At 38.7% G+C, this 23,026-nt stretch overlaps 1 protein-coding gene across 1 annotated transcript in view; it reads left to right on the forward strand.

The window, feature by feature from the left end:
* The first annotated feature begins 17,537 nt into the window (after positions 1–17,537).
* Positions 17,538–23,026, forward strand: part of LOC106636435 (uncharacterized) — a 250,834-nt gene continuing 245,345 nt past the window's right edge. Inside the window, exon 1 of the mRNA XM_089588933.1 lies at positions 17,538–17,650. Within this exon, the coding sequence (XP_089445059.1) occupies positions 17,538–17,650 (113 nt within the window). The remainder of the gene's footprint in view (positions 17,651–23,026) is intronic.

Consider the following 23,026-nt stretch of genomic DNA (forward strand, 5'->3'; position numbering starts at 1 on the left):
ATAGGTAGTCGCAACAACAGGCCACTTCTATTTGTTTACCTAATTTGGTTTTATTCACGCCTTAGTTATTTAAAAAACAGTAACGATTTAATTTCATGGATACTGACTTTAAAAAAATTTTTTTTGACGATTCATAATGAATAAATAATAATAAATTAATAAAAATTGTTCTAATAACATGCACATTTATGAAAACGTACGCTGAGCTGCGTGTGCGTCAAAACGAATGATTGATACTTCAGTTCGCGGGACATACTTTATTAAATATTTTGAGCTAAAAATAAATTTAAAAAATAAAATAAAAGGAACACATTGTCACTCGAAACATAGGATTTATAATTAAATTTTCCCGCGAAACGGTCGTTCATTGAAAAAAATAAAAAATCTTTCTCGCAGTTTTTGCGACTCCACTCGCTAGAGCAAAAAAAACAATCACCGGCTACTGCTCCAAGCACCCCAAACCAAAAAAAAAAAAAAAAAAAATCAAAGACACTCGACACGCTATATCCTAATCCCCGCGAGAAGAAAAATCGATCGACTCGCGCAAAAATCGCGCGGTAGCAAAATCCGCTCGACGCACATTGCGCGCATTGAGAAAGAGGGCGGGAGGTGGGACTCGGGTGAAAAAAAGCCGCACCGAGTCCCCTCACGCGGCGGAGGCGCGGGCCTCACGGAGTGAGGGGGGGGGGAGAGATGACTCGTCCCTCCGCGCGTATGGATGAAGGGCAGCCTCCTCAGCCGACGACTCGGGGCCCAACGGCAGTTTCGTTCCGCTTAGAGCCCGGCGCGGAGATACCGGGCGCAGGGGTTATATTATCCCTCTCGCGGTTTTTGGGCCTTGTTTAAAAAAAAAAATAAATTTTTTTTTTTTCTAAACGCGATTTGTGAACGACGTTTGAATAGTTTTGTTTTGTTTTTTCATTGAAAGGTGCGTTCGAGTGTGACAATTATGTGAAGTATAGTGATAAAAATTAGTGGTGCAGTTTGGTGAAAAGTTCGTGATTACAGTCACACCCGGTTGACGAATATCCAAAAAAGTATTTGGTAGCTTGACAGTATTATTGCGCAAAACAGGTGATTTTTGCACGCGACAATTTTACCCATATAATATACACATGCTTTGCGCACCAATTGCCAAGATTTCAGTTTGCCATAATTATTTTCCTGCACCTTAGCTTTTTGTACCTGCACGGAGTGCGCAAAACGAATGGTCCTTAGCAGCATGCGACAAGTACGGTATTTTGTGCTCTGGTAACCTTTGCGCCCTGATTCACGACAAAGTACAATACTCAAAATTGAAAATCTTTGCAAACGTTTTCCTGCGCAAACGTCGTACTCGTGCAAAAATCATTCATTTGCGCACTTTTTGCTTTATACAGTATACCTACCTACAATTAAAAAAGACACGATTGGAAGTTGCGCTTCACCAATTAATCAGACAAAATAAATAAAAGGCTACGCGAAGTTTGTCAATTCATCAGGAATATTGAAAAAAAGAAAAATCGGCAAAAACCCGTCCTGAAAACCTTCAAATTTTCCGCCAACGAAAGGCTAATATCACCTTTAAGCATCACATTAGAGAAGAAAATTACACGTTCCGTAATGCCAAAGGGGAGTCGATCAGATACCCATACATAGGAAGCTCCGAGCACGTTACCCTGGCAAAACGTGCAATGCAGGCACCAATAAACCTACGATTAGCCCGATCGTGATTTAGGTGATCTTGAAAGTTTTTTTTCTTTTTCTTTCTTCTTCTATGAAAAATCTTCCCATACACCTTCTACTAATACACATGGCCATCCATACGAATCGTTGAAAAAAAAAGGTGTAAATATACCAAAAGCCGTCCATCATGTTCCAAGTTTCAATTGGCACTCGTAAAGCGTGGCACACGACTTGATGAAATTACCACGGGCGGGAGCCGCGGTCTTTTGCCATCGGGGAAAAATTTATTGAGAGATCCGACGCGAAACGGTACCCGCGAGTGAGTAACTGTTCATCGATCCATATATATATATACTTTTTTTTTGACACCAAAACGCGCAACTCCCAATACCCCAATCACTAATCTCGCCATTACCATCATCCCTCCCAACATTGTAAATTAATCACTCGCTCGAATGAGCCATTAACCACATACGTATATATTTTACATACGAGAACGCGTATATATACATATTTCATCGCGAACCTCGTCACCCGTGTAAATCGCCCGCGCGAGATACGTACACGCTCGTGATTAACAACTAAATCGGTATGAATAATTCGATCGAAGTACCTGTACGCAAATGATTTCTCACCAAGTCTAAAAACCCTCCCAAAGTGCCGATGACCCAATCGTACGTATACCTGATACTCGACCTTCGTCTCCTCACCGCGTATGTATATGTATGTATAAAAAGCCGATCCCGCCTCCCTCGGTCACATATATATAACAACAGAATACAGCAGCATCAGTCAGTGGCAGCGCGGTTATAAAAGACCTGCAGGACAAGAGAGAGAGAGGGGGGGGGGGGGGAGCTCGGAAGGCAAAAACGGTAAGTCCTCCCAAGAGACGCGGACAGGGTCTCTCGCGAGCGCGAGCCGATCTTTCTCTCCTCCTGTCGGCGTTTCTCTCCTCCCTCGGTGTCTCTGTGTGCACCGTCGAATAAACTATACTGACGCGGGGAGGATTGCCCGCGTGTATACATATATAATATGCGCGCAGGTGCAATCCCTACGTACACACACACACACCCTCCCTCTCTTCCTTTCGGGCTGTATATAATATACTCCGTATACCGATTTTTGTTCTTTTGTGTGCATTTTACCCTCTCTCGCGCGGACTTGATCGAACGGGGGACTTGCGGCGACGTTTGATTTCAACAGCCAAGGCCTACCGGCTGCGTCTCTTTCTTGTACGGACTTCTGATGGCGTGCCCTTTTCTCTCGGTGGACTCCACGATCGTTTATTCGTGTCTGGGAGGGGGATACGATTTTTTTTTTTTTTTCGCCCAGTGAATTTATACCCGTGTGTATATGTACCTACGTCTCGTTTTTGCGGGCTTTTCGGGGGAAATCGGCAGAAATCGGTACAGTTGCGCGTGGATTGGTTATCTGTGGCGAAATGAACAAAATCGGCAATCCACTTACAACGATCGTCGTCGAAAAATCGGGATTGTGACGCGATTGTCTTTTTATCAGATCAGGAGAAAAAAAAGAAACATTCTCGATCTCAGACATGCAGATCGAAGAAAAGTGTACAGGTGCACTGTACACGACATATAGTGAAATCGACGACAACGCATGTACACGCGCATCACGTACACATATAGAAATTTCGAGCTGTACCCGATCATCGTAAATTGTAACCATATTATGGATCGTTAACACGATGATCGGCGCAACTCGAACCATCGTCGATTACGTTATCCCCCGCGACGCGGAAGCCGATGGTGTGTGCGAAGTGCTCGTTAAAACCGGCACCTTGTCTTTTCCTTCGTTTTCTTTGCGTACATGTATCGTACAAATGTGACGGATAAAAAAAAAAAAGGAGTCAAAAGAGGTTTTTTATGCACTTGTATATGAAGGGTGGAAAACAGGTTCTTTTTGCTTTTTCCCACGCGGAGGTGACACTTCCGGCTACACCTTTGAACGACAGTGCAATACCACTCAATGGTATTTTACGCGGATCAGCCCCTTGATGCTTCCCGAGCGACGCTCGTGGTTTTCGAAAGGATGCGACGCATTGGCGGTCGCGTAACTTGTTTTTTTTTGTTTTTTTTTTTTTCTTGATGACTGTAACCAAGATTATTTGCCCGACGGAGAGAAAGAGTCTGTAGTACAGAACTTTACATCCCAAGTGCAAAATGTATAAAAAATATTAGAAAAACCCTTCGTTTATAAAACGCTAATCGAATCATCCCCTCTTTAAATGAAAAAAAAAAAAAGGTAAAATAAAAACACAGGCAAACACGTGTACATATGTATACGTACGTACAAAACGTCAATATCTCACTTAATTATCTGATAAAATCGTTAGGTAAAAGAATTTTCTCGTTACACTTACTCCCGAGACCATCGGTCGGGTCAAGCACGGCGCAAAACTACACGCATGTATATATAAGTAACAGCCCTCGAGGGCTCGGCTCTCGAGATTCTCTGTGCCTCAACACATTAAACACATGTATGCCCCCCCTCTAACGCGGTATCCTCGGTGCACGCTACAACAGCAGCTTGCAGACGTACATGTATACGAGTATATAATATCCCATACCCTGTTATATACACGAAATTCCGCGATTCCAAATTTCTCTCTCTTATATCATAACGTACGTAACATAGGTATACCTCGCCCCCCCCCTTTATTTTTATCCCGTGAACGCGGCGTATAATATATACGTACCTTGGGCAGACCACAACCCCGTTTCCTGTGCTCCGCCTATCAGACTCGATTTATCTCGCAATTAGCGCCCGAAAAAGTACCTATGCACTTGAGTCGGTTAAAATATTCGGGGCGTCAGGGCTCCCAAATTCGTTTAGTTTATTTAAGATATTACAAAGAGCTGAATATAAATTTTGCACTATTTCGTCTGTTGCACAATTATACCCAATACCCACGTTAATTCCACACGTATAAACACGTATGTTTGAATGCAGGGTGAAAAAGTTGGAAGCTTCGAAAAGACGTTGCACGGCGAAGCGGTGCTAAGCCGGGCCTTACTCGGGCCAGAGGAAGAGAAAGAAGGAGAGGGTAGTGCGTCGAGCTTCGCGTGCCGCCCAAAAAATACGCGCGTAAAATCGAGCAGAGGGAACCGTCTGGTGTCTGATTGCTTCGGGAAGTCAAGAGAACATATAACATATCACGGAGAAAAGAAGAAGAAGATAAGGAGAAAGTATATATAAGTAGTAGTGTTTGCGCCAAATACTTATGTAAACGCGCGTGTGTGGTGAAAGTTGGTTGTGCTCGTGCAGCAGAAGAGAGAGAGAGAGAGAAAGAGCTTTTGTGCAGTGTGTGTGCCTAAACGCGTCTTGACTGCACATATACATTGCAGAAGAAGAAGAAGAAGAGGAAAAGGTTGAAGGAGAAGGAGGAGGCAACAGGTAAGAAGAGACCGTTTGCGCGTGTATACGTACACATAATATATAGCTGATGATGTGTGCGTTATATATCGCTCCCCTTTCTTTCTATATGTACCTATTGACGTGTATGTCGCGAGAGCGCTGCTGTATGTGTATGCACGTGTGCTTTCTTCATTTATCTATCTCCTGTCCCCTTTTTTTCATCCCCTTCTCAGGTGCGTTCTATTATACAGGTTCCCCTTTTGTTTCGTCCTCAATAAATACTTATCGTTTTATCTACACTTTATTCGGCTTTTCGACAAGTTTCTTTGCATCTTCCGTTATACGTTTCTACAATTATTTAACGTTGTTCGTCCTTTTTTTATGCGTGTGTAAGAGTACCTCTTTCAGAAGCGAGTTGGCACGTTGTAACGATAATCATACATACTCATTTTTGTCAAGGCTTTTCTCATTCGGAAACTCTGTTTTTCTTAATCAGGATGGAAACTTCATAGGTATTTGATCGATCGATTATCGATCCTTTTCGTTTATGGTTGTTGTTTGTTGACGAGGGTAAGTGTGAGTTGAATGAAAGTGCATACAGGTATCAATTCGAATGAACGTTTTAATCGAGTCAATATAAAGATACGGGGGTAACCGATAAGGTAGTTTTCATGTATATTTCACTGTGTATTATGACGTGGTCATCATACCCAAGTACCTGCCAAACAAGTATGGACAGAAATATTAACAAGGATCCTGTATTGTTTTCTGGTTTTCTGGTGCTTATTTTCAAAAAAACAACTTTAGGCGGAAACTGCGATACCAAACACTCGAGATATTAGTTATTTTTATTAATACATAGAACTTGTCTGCGATTAAAATTTTTCGTTTTGTGGGCCGATCCCAGTGATTACAGTAATTATGAAGGGAAAAAAAAAAATCAAATTTATACTCCATTTGAACTGTAAAAAGTAACAAATGAACTCTTTGCTGCGTCGTTCATGCGTTTGGAAAAGTTCTGGGTGAGTCAAGATTTTCATGCGAAAATGTTTATTTGGCCAACCAAATGATTTCCTCCCCATGATTTTAAAGATCAAAATGGAACAATAACACGATGAACCGTCCAGCTGCAGTATACGCTTATAAACCCTAATTTGCAAGCAACGAGGGATTAAGTAAAAAGCATGCACGATTTCGTAAATTAATACCATCAAATTTTCTCATGAGTAAACAAACAAAGAGAGAGAGAGAAAAAGGCTCGTCAATCATTCCCATGCTCAATCAACACCTCGCAGCTCTCTCCCTCTGTACGCAAAAGCGGCCCCGTAAGTCAACACGCGCCGATCCTCATCCCACGCTGCATTGTATATAGCACAGGCATACAGCCGGTCGGACAATAAAAGCTCGGCAGTTGATGAGCCGCGAGAAAAACGAGAGGCAACTCTCTCGAGTCACTGAAAATAATGCCACTCGAGAGGCGCCTCCTGCCATAAAAGCCCCTCTGTACACATGTGTATACATATACATTTTGAGCTGTCTGTCTGTATGTACGTGTATAGTGTTGCAGCGAGCTAATGATTGCTAAGTATTATGAGACGAGAAGCTGTCGGTCGAAGAAAAATCGCGTGTCGTGACGATTTTGCGATGAACAATTTTTCGCATGCAAACTGTACTTTTTTTGTCAAAAAAGAAAAAAAAACTACATAATCTATTTAATCTTTGCGGCATCGTGAGAGAGAGAGAGCAATGATGAAAAGTTTACTGCCATCGTCATCGGTTGTAATCACGCGCTTGTGCGCGAATCGGTAAAAGTTTTCTTTTTCTGAAATTTTTACCGCTTCGATATGAGGGTACTTGATTTTCTTTCGGCTTGCGTTTGCAATCACAGAAAATTACAGTGATTTACGAGCAAGTGCGGTTTTTTTTCACCGGAAATAGAATTCGTATTTATTTATTTATTTATTTTTTTTTTCATTTCTTCGTCTCTTTTATCGCCTCGACTTTCTGCAGTTAATTAAAATTATCGCACTGGTGATCACGAGTTCGTGCACCAACTAGCCATAAAACTCGAATTAAAGATCGTACAGGCAATTATCGTCATTTTGTAGTGTATAAAACGCAAATTTTCTGCAAATTTCAAATCAAACATAATCGGCTTCAACTGTTGTAGAATTTTGTAGAATTATGACAAATTCTCTTCAAACTGTTCCTCAATTAGCTAAATTTTCTAATAAAAGTACTTTTATTAGATATTATTGAAATTTGGCCAGGTTATTTCAATTTCTCTACGCATCAATGGCTCGTCTTACCTTACTCGTCTGTTTTTCCGTAATTTAATAAAATACTGGCAAGTTCGCTTTAAGAAGTTCCTAAATTATCTAAAAATATATTTTTTTCCAACAAAATAACTTATATTGATGCCAATGAAATTTAGTCAGATTATTTGAATTCCTCTACGCATGGATGTCTCGTCTTACTTTACTCGTCTGTTTCTACTTAATTTTCAAAAAATTTGACAAATTCTCCTTAAACTGTTCCTAGATTAAATAAATTTTTCAATAAAAGTACTTATATCAGATACTAATAAAATTTGGACAGGTTATTTGAATTTCTCTACGCATCAATGGCTCATCTTATCTTGCTCGTTTGTTTCTCCTCAATGTTGTAGAATCCTAACAAATTTATTTTAAATTATTTCTAGATTAGCTTAATTTTCTAATAAAAGTATTTATATTGGATTTCATGAAATTTGGTCAGGTTATTTGAGTTTCTCAACTCATCCATGTCTTGTCTTACCTTAATCGTCTGTTTTTCCTCAATTTTATAAAATTCTGACCAATTCGCTTTAAGAAATTTGTAGATTATCTAAAAATCTATTTTTTTCAACAAAATAACTTATGTTGATGCTAATGAAATTTAGTTAGATTATTTGAATTCCTCTACGCATGGATGTATCGTCTTACTTTACTCGTCTGTTTCTACTTAATTTTAAAAAAATGTGACAAATTCTCCTCAAACTGTTCCTAGATTGGATAAATTTTCTTATACAAGTACTTCTATCAGGTACTAATAAAATGTAGTCAGGTTATTGGAATTTCTCTACGCATCGATGGCTCGTCTCACTTTACTCGTCTGTTTCTACTTAATTTTGTAGAATTGTGACATATTTGCTTGAGATGTTGCTGGATTATCTAAAAATATATTTTTTTTCTGACAAAAATATTTATATTGGATACTAATAAAAACAAGACAGGTTATTCGAATTTCTCTACGCATCAAAGGCTCGTCTTACTTTACTTGTCTGTTTCTCCTAAATTATGTAAAATTATGACAAATTCATTCTAAACTGTATCTAGATTAGCTCAATTTTTTAATAAAAGTACTTATATTGGATACTCATGAAATTTGGTCAGATCATTTGAATTTACCTTTGCGTCGATGGCTCGTTTGACTTTACTCGTCTGTTTCTACTTAATTTTGTGTAATTCTAACAAATTCCTAGATTATCTAAAAATACATTTTTTTTTCCAACAAAATAACTTATGTTGAAGGCTAATAAAATGTAGTCAGGTTATTTGAATTCCTCTACGCGTCGATGGCTTGTCTTACTTTACACGCCTGTTTCTACTTAATTTTGACGAATTCCGTTAAATATTCTTAAGACTGTTCCTACTTTAACTAAAAATATTTTTTTTTAACAAGAGTACTTATATTGAATGTTAATGTGATTGAGTCAGGTGGTGAGAATTTATCTATGTATCGATGGCTCGTCTTACTTTACTCGTCTATTTTTCCTTAATTTTGTAGAAATTTGACAAATTCACATTAAACTGTTTCTAGATAATCTCAATTTTCTTATAAAAGTACTTATATCAGATAGTAATAAAATTTTGTCAGGTTATTCGAATTTCTCTACGCATCGATGGCTCGTCTTACTTTACTCGTCTGTTTCTACTTTATTTTGTAGAATGATGAGAAATTCGTTTTAAAATGTTCCTAGATTAGCTAAATTTTCTAATAAAAGTACTTATATCAGTTACTTATGGAATTTTGTCAGGTTATTCGAATTTCTCTACGCATCGATGGCTCGTCTTACTTTACTCGTCTGTTTCTACTTTATTTTGTAGAATGATGAGAAATTCGTTTTAAAATGTTCCTAGATTAGCTAAATTTTCTAATAAAAGTACTTATATCAGATAGTAATAAAATTTTGTCAGGTTATTCGAATTTCTCTACGCATCAAAGGCTTGTCTTACTTTACTCGTCTGTTTCTACTTTATTTTGTAGAATGATGAGAAATTCGTTTTAAAATGTTTCTAGATTAGCTCAATTTTCTAATAAAAGTACTTATATCAGATAGTAATAAAATTTTGTCAGGTTATTCGAATTTCTCTACGCATCGATGGCGTGTCTTACCTTACACGTCTGTTTCTACTTTATTTTGTAGAATGATGAGAAATTCGTTTTAAAATGTTCTTAGATTAGCTAAATTTTCTAATAAAAGTACTGATATCGGATGTTAATGAAATTTGCTCAGGTTATTTGAATTTCTCTACGCATCGACGGCTCATCTTATCTTACTCGCCTGTTTCTGCTCAATTTTATAGACGGTGAACTCTCTATAGAAGACAAATACTCATTAAACTGATATGTCAAATTGAAATAATTTTAACAAAAAGTTAAAATTGTTATGAAAATAAATTTTAATTATTAAAGTAAAAAGTAGAAAACAATTTTTTTCGTCAATGATTGATAAAATCGGTGATCTTCAACTGTACAATAAATAGCTCGGTGACGTCTGCTTTTACAATAAATCTTGCGTACTTATGTTTACTATTTTTTTTTAATAATTAGAAAAACTGTATAGCAATGATTTTGTTTTTGCATACATAAAAAAAAAAAGATTAAATCAACGAGTTAAAGTACGTGCGAAAATCACCCTTCATCGAACAACACGATTCGATACGACTGATTGCTCAGAGCACCATAAAAGCTTGGCTCGACGTTCCAATTGAACTTGTCGTATCTCAAAGTTCCCCGACGCACAAATAGTGTAGCGACGGCTCGTTTTGATTGTTTTTACAATATAAAATTTTATTTCCCTATTTTCAAACCCAGCGGAGCCGGGCATTGCTTCTAATTAGCCTTCAAATTTTACCTCGCCAATGCAGCAGCGGCAAACAACGACAAACCGTTAATTAACTCGGGTTACAACGCGACATGTACGTCTCCTCTTCTTTTTTTTTTGTCTCCATTATGTTTATCATCCTCATCATCGTTGTATTGATGTGAAGCGCCAACAGATAAATCCAACAATACCCGCCCTACCGGCCGTCAGGTGTACGTCACTTCGGGCATAATCGTAATTCTTCATTATGCGTACACCTCAACGACGACGACTCTGTTCTGGAATCCACACGGGTATATATATACACGCGCAGACTGCTGCGACGGTGCGCGGGGATGAAGTAACGAGCCGCTCCACCGCTGAGTTATACCTTGGGCTGCTCCATTCACCGGCTCTCTTGTAACTCGGTTCGAGAAAATGATTCACTGGGACTGGAGGGAACAATGAGCAGGGCATCGCTATTGTATTTCAATATGGATGATTTTACTGTTGATAGGCTTCGATGATCTCTCGTTTCTGTGAATGTGCTGTGTGACCGAGAGAAAAAAAAGTAGAGAGGAAAAGGCCAATTGATTTGTCGCATTGGCAGAGGTATGGACGAAGTCGAATATGGTGCGCGAGCAAGGGACGTATACGTACGGCACAGGAGCGAAAAACCCGTTGTCCGAGTCGGTGGCGAATTGATTCCTGGTACAATTAGAGGAATTGTGTGTTAATGGCCGCCTTGACGGGCTTTTTCTTTGTCCCTGCAATATTCCGTATACGTGTTACTTTGTACGTGATGGGGAAAAAAAAAAACAAAGAAACTAGTATACCATACGTCAACGTGTAAGAGCTGTGACGTTTCAATTTTGTTCAAATGGTGATCTTTGAGAGCGCAAGGTTGAGCCTCGTGATCAGAAATTAAATCTATATGGATGAACCATTACTTGTGAGTATGGATGTAGTTATCCGTAGGTAAAAAATTACTCGCTAGTGTATTAATCTATTCGTATGCATAAAGTACGTGTACTTTGGTCAAAGAAAAGGCCAATACCAAATTGCCTTCAAAAAAGCACTAACTCAGAATTGCACCCAAGAAAGCGCTGATTCCAATTAGGTTTTAAATGTGAGCTAGCGTTTTCTTGACGGCAATTTCGAGTTAGGGCATTCGTCAAAAGAATTTTGAGTTATTGGCGCTTTTTCTGATCGTGGGGTCGATTTTCAGATAAAACAATTGCCCGTTGGTACGAATTTGTATAGGCTACCAATGACCAGACCCTTAGAACAAGGTGTACTTTCGAAGAGAGAAAAAAACCTTCTTTTCCTTACTCTTCATCAAAGTTAAAACACCCTTATGGATAAGGAAACAAAAAAAAAAAATCGACTGGATACCAAAACTTTCGAAAGTTATACAGCCGTTCGTTGGCTGATTCGTTGAAAGTTCCCAAGATCGGCTCCAACTTGGCTATTTCGCGAACCATATCCCTCTCCAAGACACAGTGCATCTCTCAGTATCCTCTTTAAACTTTCGAAACCCACCCCCTGCGCAACCTGTGCAGCCTTTGAGAGCACACGATGTACCCCCCCCCCGAAATACATATGTACCTTAGCACGTAAATCACACGGGAGAGAGCGAGCTTATATCCAAAAGTAGTGCAACAGCTACCGTACCTCCATGCACCAACCCCCGTTCCTTGTGCTCTCTTGCTTCCTGGGAATGCTAATCGGTCGGCTCTCTCGCGAATTGCCGACAACTGCGCACCCGTATTATACGTACGGAGGGGGAGTAGAGCAAACAAGGAGAAGAAGAAGAAAAAAAAAAGAGATCCACGAGAGTCCGGAGATCTCTCTCTCTCTCGCGCGGCTTCTGCGTATCTCGGCCATTAGAAGCCAGTTGGGCACATGTATGGTGCATGGGAAAGTTGGCCGGTGGCCTGTTTCTTTCCTTCCCTCTTATCTTTGGGTTCGTGCTTCTATACGTGTACACGCATCGGTGCAGTAAGCGATACCCTTTGTGATGTATATGTATACCCCTTGGTCATGGCTCGCGAGAGCTTGCAGCTTCCTTCCTCCACGTGGAGCTTTCCCTCATCGAACGAGCCGAAAAAAGAGCCAAGCTTTATGTTTTTTTTTTTTTTTTTTAGCGAGCAATTCTCACGAAGCGATCGGACACACGAAAAAAGCTCCTCGCCGCCCCGTGATAATAATTTTGCTATACGTATACGTATGGGCCCATAGGGGGGTGGTTTTTTTTTCGCCGTCTCTCGTGTTTGATGATACACGAGTAGGCGCTTTGATTCCCCCTTTCCGCCTTTCGCTCTTTGTACACACGCGAGTAAAAAGCGGCTTTCCGCGCAATATGTCGCGCCGGGCATTAGGAGACGGGTTGGGGAGGGAGGGGGCACTAATGGCTGTCGGCTCTTAGCTTTAATTCTAATGGGCACCGTTGAGGCTATGTCTCCGTATCGTCCGGTACACCTCGTGGCTTGGACTTTACCGATTTGGCGTGTAACGTGTGCGGCTGCTTGAGTTTTGATATGAGCTGCAGCCGTCGGACGGATGTGTACGTACGGCGGTCGAGGAATAAGGTTAATTGGATCGCTCCTCTTTTTGCGAAGTCGAGACTCTCTCTCTCTGTGGGTCTGGGTTCGATTTGCGCGGGGGGAGGATAAAAAAAAAGTCGCGGCGACGGCTCTTCCGTTCGGGCGCGTGCGGTTTGAAAGTAGTTCGTCAGACGGAGATTCAATCTGTTTTAGTGGTGAGCTGAAACATTCGATGGATAGAATATCTAACGGATATGGATCTGAATCGATTTTTTTTTCGAGTAGTTTTTTTCTTTATAGATCGTACATTTTGGTGAGCGAGATATTCTCCATCGGCTTCGCAGTTATTAGAAAGGAATAATTTTTTTTTTGTTTCTGATTTAAATCGTCCCACAAAGGTTCCATCTGTCAGTGCGTGGACGCTGCACTTGAAGAGATTGACGAATTCGTACAGTTGAGAAGTTATTTGTAAATCCAAACAGATTTATATATACGTAAAATATCGTAGTTGGTTCACTGTAATGAAGCTAATGTTGATCGAGATGTTGTTTGAACAAAACATTGTCTCCGAACGTGTGTAGTTTTATCCTACTTTTGATGATGGGATTCTGACAAAGTAAATACACGAAACTGTATTCGAAGCCAAAAAGAATGTCCAAAGCGTGGTACTATTGAAAATGTACAGGTGCAGGTTTCGTTTCGTTTAAAAACCACAAAATCGGATTCCTCAAATCTTCCGATCCACGGGAAGCAACGATCCTTCATCCGCGAAACACCAATAACCAACGCTTTCTTCCGTGCGGCATCAATTAGACCCTCTCGTCCGACTCCCCTCGACAGCTTCATTAGACCGACGCCGACACTTTTAAGGCACGTCACGTCCATCGATAAGACAACCTCTCTCATCTCGGATTCCTCGCGCACACGCATTCAAAAAATCAGCGCCATCAATCCTCGTTCTCGTGTACACCAAATCCCGCGTGCGTTTAGCAGGCTCAGTGTCCATCGCCCGCCTCCTCGCTGCATACGAAAGCTCCGATTTCTACATATATATAAAAAAAAGCCTCGTACAAATCAGTCTTACTCTTCGAGAACGTACACATATGGGGTGGATTCCGATGAAGCCGTCTCGAGTGATCTCGGGCCTTTTTCTCCGGAAGGAGAGTAAATAAAATCAACAGGAGGTATACGAGTGACTAAACACCCCAGGAGGAGGAGGAGGAGGAGAGCGCGCGTGGCACTTTCAATGCGCAATCGGCCGGAGGCATCTTGATAATATATAAATAAACAAACGAGGACTCGATGGCGCAGAACACGATCTGTCTTCCCGTCGCGCTCGGCCGCTCGAATTTTCAAACGCCCGAGTGATGGCTAATGTGTGCATATACGTACGTGTATATATATATAATAAATGTATATGTATACATACTCACAAGCTTTTGGTTTTGCAGTAATGTTCTCCTTTTTTTCATTTGTTCGCTCGAGAGGAGAGAGGGATAGAGCGACGCCCCGGCTTTTCCGTCTCTCTCCTAATAAGTAGTGACTTCGGGGAGAGGAACGACGTGCACTCGATCAATTTATCTCGCATATAGTAAGGGTGATTATATACCCGCTCTCTCTCTCCACGCTCCGTGCTTTGGGTACAGATGAGAGAGAGTTTTCTTTTCTTTTCACCTGTGCGTATATACATATGTGAAGAAGACGAGGCATTCGCTTGCTTGGTAACGTGACGTTGGAGTTGGAGTGACGTCATTTTTGTGGGAGCTCGTATACGCGTGCATTCATTTGGAATGCGATTTTTGGAAAAAGTATGATCATTTTTGTTTGCCGAGGGGACACTAAATAGCGACATGGACATTTACTTGTGGCTGTGATTTTATTACAAAACTTCAGTGCCATACACTGCAACTTTACAGCCGTCGTTACGTATACTTTTTATAGGAAGTCAAATTACATTGTAAGGAGGTATGCTGTATAGTTGTGGAAGGACTTGTTTTATCGTATTTAGATTCTGTATGAGGCTCCCCCTTGACATCATTTATAGCTTCCCATAAAAAGAAGGAGTAACATTTTTTTTTTCGTCATTTTGAAAATTTTACTTTTGGAACTCCCCCACTGTAATAACATTTTACTCCTCGAATGACTTGAGCTAATTGATAGCGCTACGTGCGTCGTTCTTATATTCGTGAGGAGATTGAGATTTTATTAATGAAAATTAATAAAATTTAAGTTCAAAGTAATTTTAAGCTGAAAATTGATAAGGAGGCACTCTTTTCAGTGTGCAATCACGTGAATCAGCGTATTTCATGCTTCATTTGTTTTACCCACGATTACCCTATACCATTGTTTATCTCAGTCAATTTATGGACAAAAGTTTTTAATTCATAGAATCAAATGAAATTCATTGACATGAATGTTTCAATGTATCGACACCGAAGAAATCACGTGATTTCTTACAAAAGGAAATCTACAAGTATTTTTTTTTCTATTTAAAAAAAATGACAATTCCAAATACATTGAATAATACTTCGATTTCTTCGTATACGAGATCATCGTAATTTTATTTACTGAATAGTCACCTTTGTAAGTTTTTTTTATACGCCTCATTGGTATTATTTCTACGTAAAACAATGAAAAAAGTCTTAAGGCATACATTTTTTCATGATTTCGTTCAGCATAATAAATCCTTGACGCGTAGTAAAGGCACAATTTGCAGCTTATAAAAAGCAGTGCAGCGTACGTGCGTCTAGCTTTTTTTCTCTCAAAAAGAAAAAAATAAATAAGAAAATAAAGAAAAACAAATCTCGTCACGTCAGCCGGAGCCTCATGCAGCGGATTAACGAAAGAGCCCGCCGCAGCCAAGCGTCGCCCCGCGTGATGTAAATCCACGGATAAATAGCCCGCCCGACTGCAGCTGGTCCTGCTGTTGCCGTGACTTGGCTGGTATGTCTCTCTCGTTGTCGCGTCGATCGATTTTCTTTGGGGCGTCTTTTTAATGAATCTCGCGCCTGTCGCGTCCGACCAAGAAACGCGCGTGTACCGCCAGTGTGTGGGACCTGAGCCTGCGCTGTGCTATACGTGCAGGTTGTCACATAAATTTCATCTTACGCGAGAATTACTCGAGAGAAAAATAAAAAGTAAAAATTGAAATTTTACCTAATGAATTATCGCGAGGGAAATATTGTCCATTCAGGCGAATAGGTGCAGTGGGAAAATGTAAGCTCTTTTTTTTTTCAATGGTGCTCATCGAAATTTTACATTAACTACCTTAACATTTACTGTGGTGGAAAACATGTGGGACCATTTGGACTTTTTGACGCAGTTCCCGTAACAATACGAAAAATCTAATAACGAGGTGCTCCTGTGGCCAGTTTTATGCTCTGTGAGCACACATCGTCATACATTGTTAATAAGCTATTATTTTAGGTGAATAACTTATGTGTTTTCATCGTTCGTACCACCGATATGCTCGCTATGCTGGCTTGGGTTCATCAACAATCAGTCCCAATTCTTTTAATTTTTTTTTTCTTCAACTAATTATTTGTCTTAATATATTTAAAACAAATTCTCAATTCTAAAACCCTTGTTTCAGGTGTAAAAAAAATTAACAGTCTTCACAGACCATAACAGGCTATTTATTCGTGTATCTAACATTTTTTTCCCATGCAGGTGGCACTGTTTTAGATTATTGTAGAAAAAAAAAAAAAAAAAAAAAAAAAAACAGAAAAATCACTTAAACTGCAAAAAAATCTAAAAAATGAAAAAAACTTTCATCCCCTTTCTCCTTTTTTACCTGTCATTTATCGAATATTTGAGATTTTATCGAGCGCTGCAGCTCGTACGTCTTTCTCATGACTCGCACTTTACCATCTTTACTTTTCCTTTTTCTCTTGCATATAATATATATATATATACCTACGTAAATGTATATTCATACGTGCCTGCCCACAAAACTCACACTCTCTGCTGTCAAATGTGTACACTACCGCCTCTCCCTCATATACATGAAAAATTGCACGAGGTGCATATATACGTAATAATTATACAGTGCCGCGGATATAATCGAGGAAGATCGAAGCCAAACGTTTATGACGTCGGCCGATAGCATGTGTATGTATCCATACGTGAGCGCAAGCCGTTTATTAAGCCTCAGGTAGTTATTAATTCAGGATGCGATTTAGCGACACCAGCTCTGTAATCGATCGTTGTCGCATATTAGCGCGTGACGCTTTTTTTCTTTCTTTTTTCTTCTTTTTTTTTTTTTTTTTTCGTTAAGAACGGCCTTAATTAATTATATCTGAGGCATCACAATAACAAAAAGATAAGCAGCCTTTGTGTATTTGTAAACAAAAACGAATTTGATCACTCGTTTAAACAGATACTCCCTATTGGATTTATATATTGGTGATTAGCCCCTGGGAAAATTAAAATCTACAGTATTGTTTTTACTGCATTTTTCAATTGATTTGTTGTCGTCTTTAAAAAAATTGTGAACTATTAAAAAAAAAAAAAAAAATTAATTTCTAAATTAAACTTACCAACTTGCGTATTAAATTTATTAACTTTTTTCTACATCCATCCAGTATGGGAACAAAAAGCATTAAAAAAAATTGAACCTTAAGTATTATTTCACATCATTTTTATCCCATAATTTTTTTAAGAGAACAGAAATACAAAGTGCAGATGATTATGCGAGAAACACGAGATAAATCAATGTATAAGTATTGTAGGTTGGCGTTATTCCTCCTCCCATCGCTTTTTTTTAGCTACACCACCCACACACAGTATATTGAAATAAGATGATTAGTTGACATTTCCATTTGTTTTGTTTTTCTAGCAGCATGCTGTCCACCCAAGCTGTCACGTTCAACGTGATCAACGCCGCGTTTCTCGGAGCACCGTGCGGCCAGTGCAGGGAGTTGTGTCCAAACGGCTACGTTCCTCATTTTTGGCGGTAAGTCCTTACATATACCTCTCCATCTATGTACACTATATACTCGCATTTAGTACCAGCTAAAATTTCCCAAATAGAGCAGCGCCAATGTAAATAAATAAAAAAAAAAAAAAAACACCTCTGTAAAGGTTTGTATGATAATATTTTTTCAAGAGTCGTTCAAGCTACCTAGATATGAAAATTCATAAAGTTACGAATTCGATTAGCTCCTGTAAAAATCTAGCCGATCAATCGAGCATTTCTCCCCGCAGTAAGCGTACGCACTCTCAAGTACTTGTATCATGTACACGCGCGTTCGTGCGGCGTTTATCTAAAGCCAAAGCTGTATCATCATGTACGTACATACTATTATACGTACGCGAGGGATGTAGACGTTTGCGGTTGCGTGGAAAATCCTTCGCGCCGTCCGTGTCGACGATTTGCTGGGGTAAGACACGCGTTTGAAATGATCGGCGGCCTGCAAGCGCGCATGTGCCGTAATGAAACGTCGGCAAACCGCAAAAACTTCATCTTCGTATGTGCGAGCTATACCTAATGTACATACACACTCGTGAACATATATACGTGTCTTAACTTTTTATTGTTCGACAAGGGACTATTGGGTGTTACTCTGGAATTTATACAAAGCTTTTTCGTGCACAACAAAGCCCTCTTGTAGTAATGTTTTTTGCTCCCAAGACTTGATGCCACACATAAAGAGGGATGACCATTTTGGTTGCTTACCTTTGTAAGAATGCTGGTATTAAAATTTGTATCCATTATACTTATTAACACATTACAATTATTTTGAGATGAGATCATTGATACTGCAATACATATAATTTTAGGATTTGTCACCATGTATAGGTAATAAAAGTGCATTTGCTTTAACACTGTACCTTAATATTGTTATGGCTCAATGAAAATTTAATTTTCATTATAAAATGCTTGAATATTTGCAAATTTTCTACCCTAAAAATAATCATTTGATGAAGTTATCGATAAAAAAGGCTTCAAAGAAAGAGACCTATCGTGTAAAATGTCCCTTTTTTCCCAATGAATAAGATCAAGGTACGGAAGTACATCTAAAATGGCCAAAATGACACCTGTGCGTGGTAAATGAACTCGGAGCGGGTAGAAGGGAGAGAAAAAAAAGAGGGAAATCCATCGATTTACGCACTATTAATTGAATCGATGTAAAATAACGCACTCTTGAAGAGTAGGGCGGTTTAATTGATGCGCCGTACATGGTATAAAGTCGTTAATTGAGATGAAATACGAGAACTCTCTCTCTCTTGCATGCAAATGACGTTGGCGCATAAATCAGAATGCAATTACAGCTTCTCGACCTGTGCGTGCTGTGGCGCATCATGCCGGGCGTATATGAATTATATATACATACGCGTTGCGATTAACGATTCGGGAAACGTACACAGCATGTAGTACACGTGCAATAATGATAATTACAATGTGTCGGTTGTGTAATAACGTGTATTTTATATTTAAGAAAAAGTCGCTACACGTGTATTTCCGTTCGATTCGTAGATAAGTATTTTCTTAATTCTTAATTTAGTTTATTGTTCTTCATTGAATTGAAACAGCGCCATCATCGGTCGATTTCCTAAGTTACTTTCAGCGTATAGTCCATTAATCTCACGCATTCTCATCTCGGCATGATTAAAAAAGCGATACCAATTACCATATTTAAAAAAATAAAATAAAATAACATCAAAGGCGATAAGACATCACCATCATGCAGAAAAAGCGTATGTTATATCAACCCCCGTGTGCGAGCGCCATCTAGAGTGATCTGGGGTGCATAAATCACTCATCGGGCATTTTTCCCTCGCGTTTTCCCGGCTTTTATAGCTCTCAGCTATTCTCGCTAATTGATGCCTCATACGTACCTGCATCTTCTCTCTCACACACACAAAAGAAAAGGCCCGTATATAGGGTATATCCATGCACAGGCGCCCGGTGCCGATTGATTTACGAGCTGCAGGGCTATTAGCACTCGCCTGCCCGCAAGAGAGCTCGTGACGATTGCACCACCATTGCGCGCTTGTATAATACACTTAGTGCACGATACAGCGAACGTGTCTCTGATTATCTAATGATGACGATGCGTTTTATGGTGCAGGGTTATTGTTTCAAGGTTTGTGGCTCCCGAGTGATCCGATAATTTTGGTGGAGGTTATGTGGTTCGGGAATCCGGGTGGGGACCTTATTAGGATTCCGCCATGTAGACTTTTGTGGTGACGTTAGTGTAGAATTGTATATATTAATTTGTGGTATGATTTTTCAATCTTTTTTTTTAATGTTTATCTTGAAGATGAAATTGTCTGTGATCTTCCTGCGTTGATTACTTGCGTGTATGCTGCTCCTAATTACGTTTGAAAATGACTGATGACTTTAAAAGTTTTAAAAGCTGATTAGGTGAGGCAAGAGGTAAAAATTGATAAAAGGGGTGATAGCTAATCGATGATTTCTATCACAACTGAAACTACAACCATCAGTTGTCGAAAAAATTATAAATGATGATCCTAAAATACCGATTATTATCGTATGAATGTTTCATGACCATAATCAATTGTCTTTGAACTCTCATCATTATACCATTGATTATCGAAATTTTTAGAGTGATAAAGTCTCATTACGTACTGAAGCATGTCTCAAGATGTCATTCAGATTCGAAAAAAGAGGTAGGTAACCAATAATACCGAAAAAACCACAAAAACCACATAAAACCTATAGCTTTTATAAAAAATCTTGAACACACGATCAAAGGTCTTATTAAGTACGGGAGCATGTCTCAAGATATCTTTCAGATTAAAAAAAGAGGTAGGTAACCAATAATACTGAAAAAAACCACAAAAACCATAAAAACCATAAAAACTTACAGCACTTATCAAAAATGATAAAGACACGACCAAAGGTCTTATTAAGTGCGGGATTTAAGTATGATATCATGTCTCAAGATATTTTTAAATAGAAGTAGCCAATAGTACTGAAAAAACCACAAAAACCAAAAAACTTATGGCTCTCATAAAAAATCTTGAACACACGGCTAAGTTTACGGTTAGCGTCACGAATAGTCGAGTCCTCCTTCCCTTTTTTTTTTATCGATTGTCCTCGCATAATTTGCAAAACGATTAAATTCTTCGATGACTAAGTGAAAAAGAGAAATAGAAGAGGCACGAGAGGAACGCATGAAGCAGATGCTGTATAGGTATAGGTGGGGGGAGGAGGCTAAAAAAATGAGAGTGGAAGAGAGTGACTCGAGATACATGAAAGAAAAGAAGCCACATGCCGGCTCCTGATGCTGCCGTTCTGTTCTTCTCTTCCCTTTTCGTCGTAAGCTGCCTCAACTTCGCGACCATACTTGCAAGGCAAAAAAATATGTCGAGTCGTCCGTGTAGGTATTATATATACATGGAGAGCGGAACGAATTCGTGCGAAAGAAGGGACGATAGAAAAAGTTCCGAGGAAGTGGATACGTTCGATCGAACGAAGGTGACGTGAATGAGGAATGAAGCAAAACTCTGTTGTGTGCGCGTGTGTGTATCAAAAGGCAAACTATGAGTCTGTATGAACAATTCCACTGAAAAATTAGCTAGTGGTACCAAAAGATTAGATAATTTGTTTTCTAAGACTTTGCTTCGAGATGTGAATTTTTATCTTGTACCTGCCTTTTGGAATGTAATGGGAGAATCCATGTTCAAATTTTTAATATCATTCTCTAGTATCAAAAAAATTTTTCAAGGTTTTTGAGGCTTAAAATGTAACAGGTTTTTTAATTAAAATGCGCAAATTTCCACTGACAATTTTTGAAATTCAGAAAAAAATGACAAAAAATTTTATTTTAGAACAAGTAAATATTAAAATTAAATTAACTTTTTCTGGGATAATCATTGAAAATAAAAATAAAAAAATGATAAAATAATCGGCATTACTAAGTTTTTTTTAACGAATTTGCCTATGTATTTTTGAAGATGAAATTGAATATTGGTTCTGGGGGTTTCCTAAAAAATGTTACCGATTTTATACAACTTTTTATTGGCGTTTTTTAGGGGAGCCGTTTACATGTATGAAGAGTTTCTGGTGTTTTTTTATTATTGAAGATCATTTTAGCAGAATGACAACAGTCACTTAATATAAATATAACAAATGTTTGTATGATCTAGTTTAAACGCTAAGGAAAATATTTTGAGAAGTTCCATTTATAACATTTTTGTCTATACAACTATAAAAAAAAATGGACAACTTTAAAACCAGACTGTTCGTACTTCGCAAGACATAAGAATATATTTCAACGCTACACAGTGTAACCTCAAGCCGAGAAATACGTGAAAAATAAATGACTTACGAAATTATATTTTTAATTTTTCACCATGAAAAAGCGAATTTTACGCTACATTCTACATACACGCAACAGCGAGTAAGTCGATATTAATTACCAAGCATGAAACTTTAGAGGAAAACCGGAGCTCTGGATGAAAAAAAAAAAAAAAAAAAAGTTCAATTATCTCGATTGGTTTCGATTCGAGGCTCGATTATCGGCAATGGTTATTCTCCCTCGAGCGCAACAATCCATTTGTGAAATAAGAGAGAAAGGGCTTTAGCGTCTGGCTTTTTTACTTCGCGGATCCTCGATCAAATTACATGCCTCCGACATTGAAAGTATTTTTCGCGAATGTATAATGTAATAAAGCGACTTTTGCGATAGAGAGAGAAAAATTGCCTTAAAAAAGGATACGTAATCAGCTCGATAGGTTTACCTTTTTTTGTTTAATCCGTCCGTATGGGTAGAGGAACGGGCTTGTAATCCAATGGTACAAGATTTTCAAGTCCTGGCCGTTTTATCGGAACCGAGGAAAAGGGTCTTTGGTGCCCGTATGTAATGAAAATAAATACGTAAATAAGTTTACGTTCACATGATATTTTTAGTTTTTAATGGAACGATAAGGTAAAATCATTTTTAAGGAAAAACAATGTTGGTAAAGGGGTGAAAAAATTGATAAAAATTTTCACATCATCGAAACATTGAAAACTGTAAATTAATTGAAAGTACTATTAATTAAAATGGCATCGAAAAAGTAAAGTTGATTATGAAATGCACTTGGGTTGCAAACCAAATAACAATTGAATTAGGTGCGTACACCATTATATTGCAAAAACATATATGACAAGCTGGACCATGTAACAATAGCATCATAATAATTAGAGTACTTTTATTTTATCCAATACTATTTTTGGCACTGAAACATCGATAATCGATAACATAGTTATCGACACGAACTACTTAGTAGAAAGCATGAGTTTTAGACGTTGTCAGAGTGAGTAGATACGTACAAGTAAAAGTTACGAGAGTTAAACAGAAGAGAAAAAAATAGTAAT

The sequence above is a fragment of the Copidosoma floridanum genome, unplaced genomic scaffold, assembly GCF_036245765.1.
Source record: "Copidosoma floridanum isolate Cflo_tuat_1 unplaced genomic scaffold, Cflo_Japanese_pri ptg000007l, whole genome shotgun sequence".
Classification (NCBI taxonomy): domain Eukaryota; kingdom Metazoa; phylum Arthropoda; class Insecta; order Hymenoptera; family Encyrtidae; genus Copidosoma; species Copidosoma floridanum.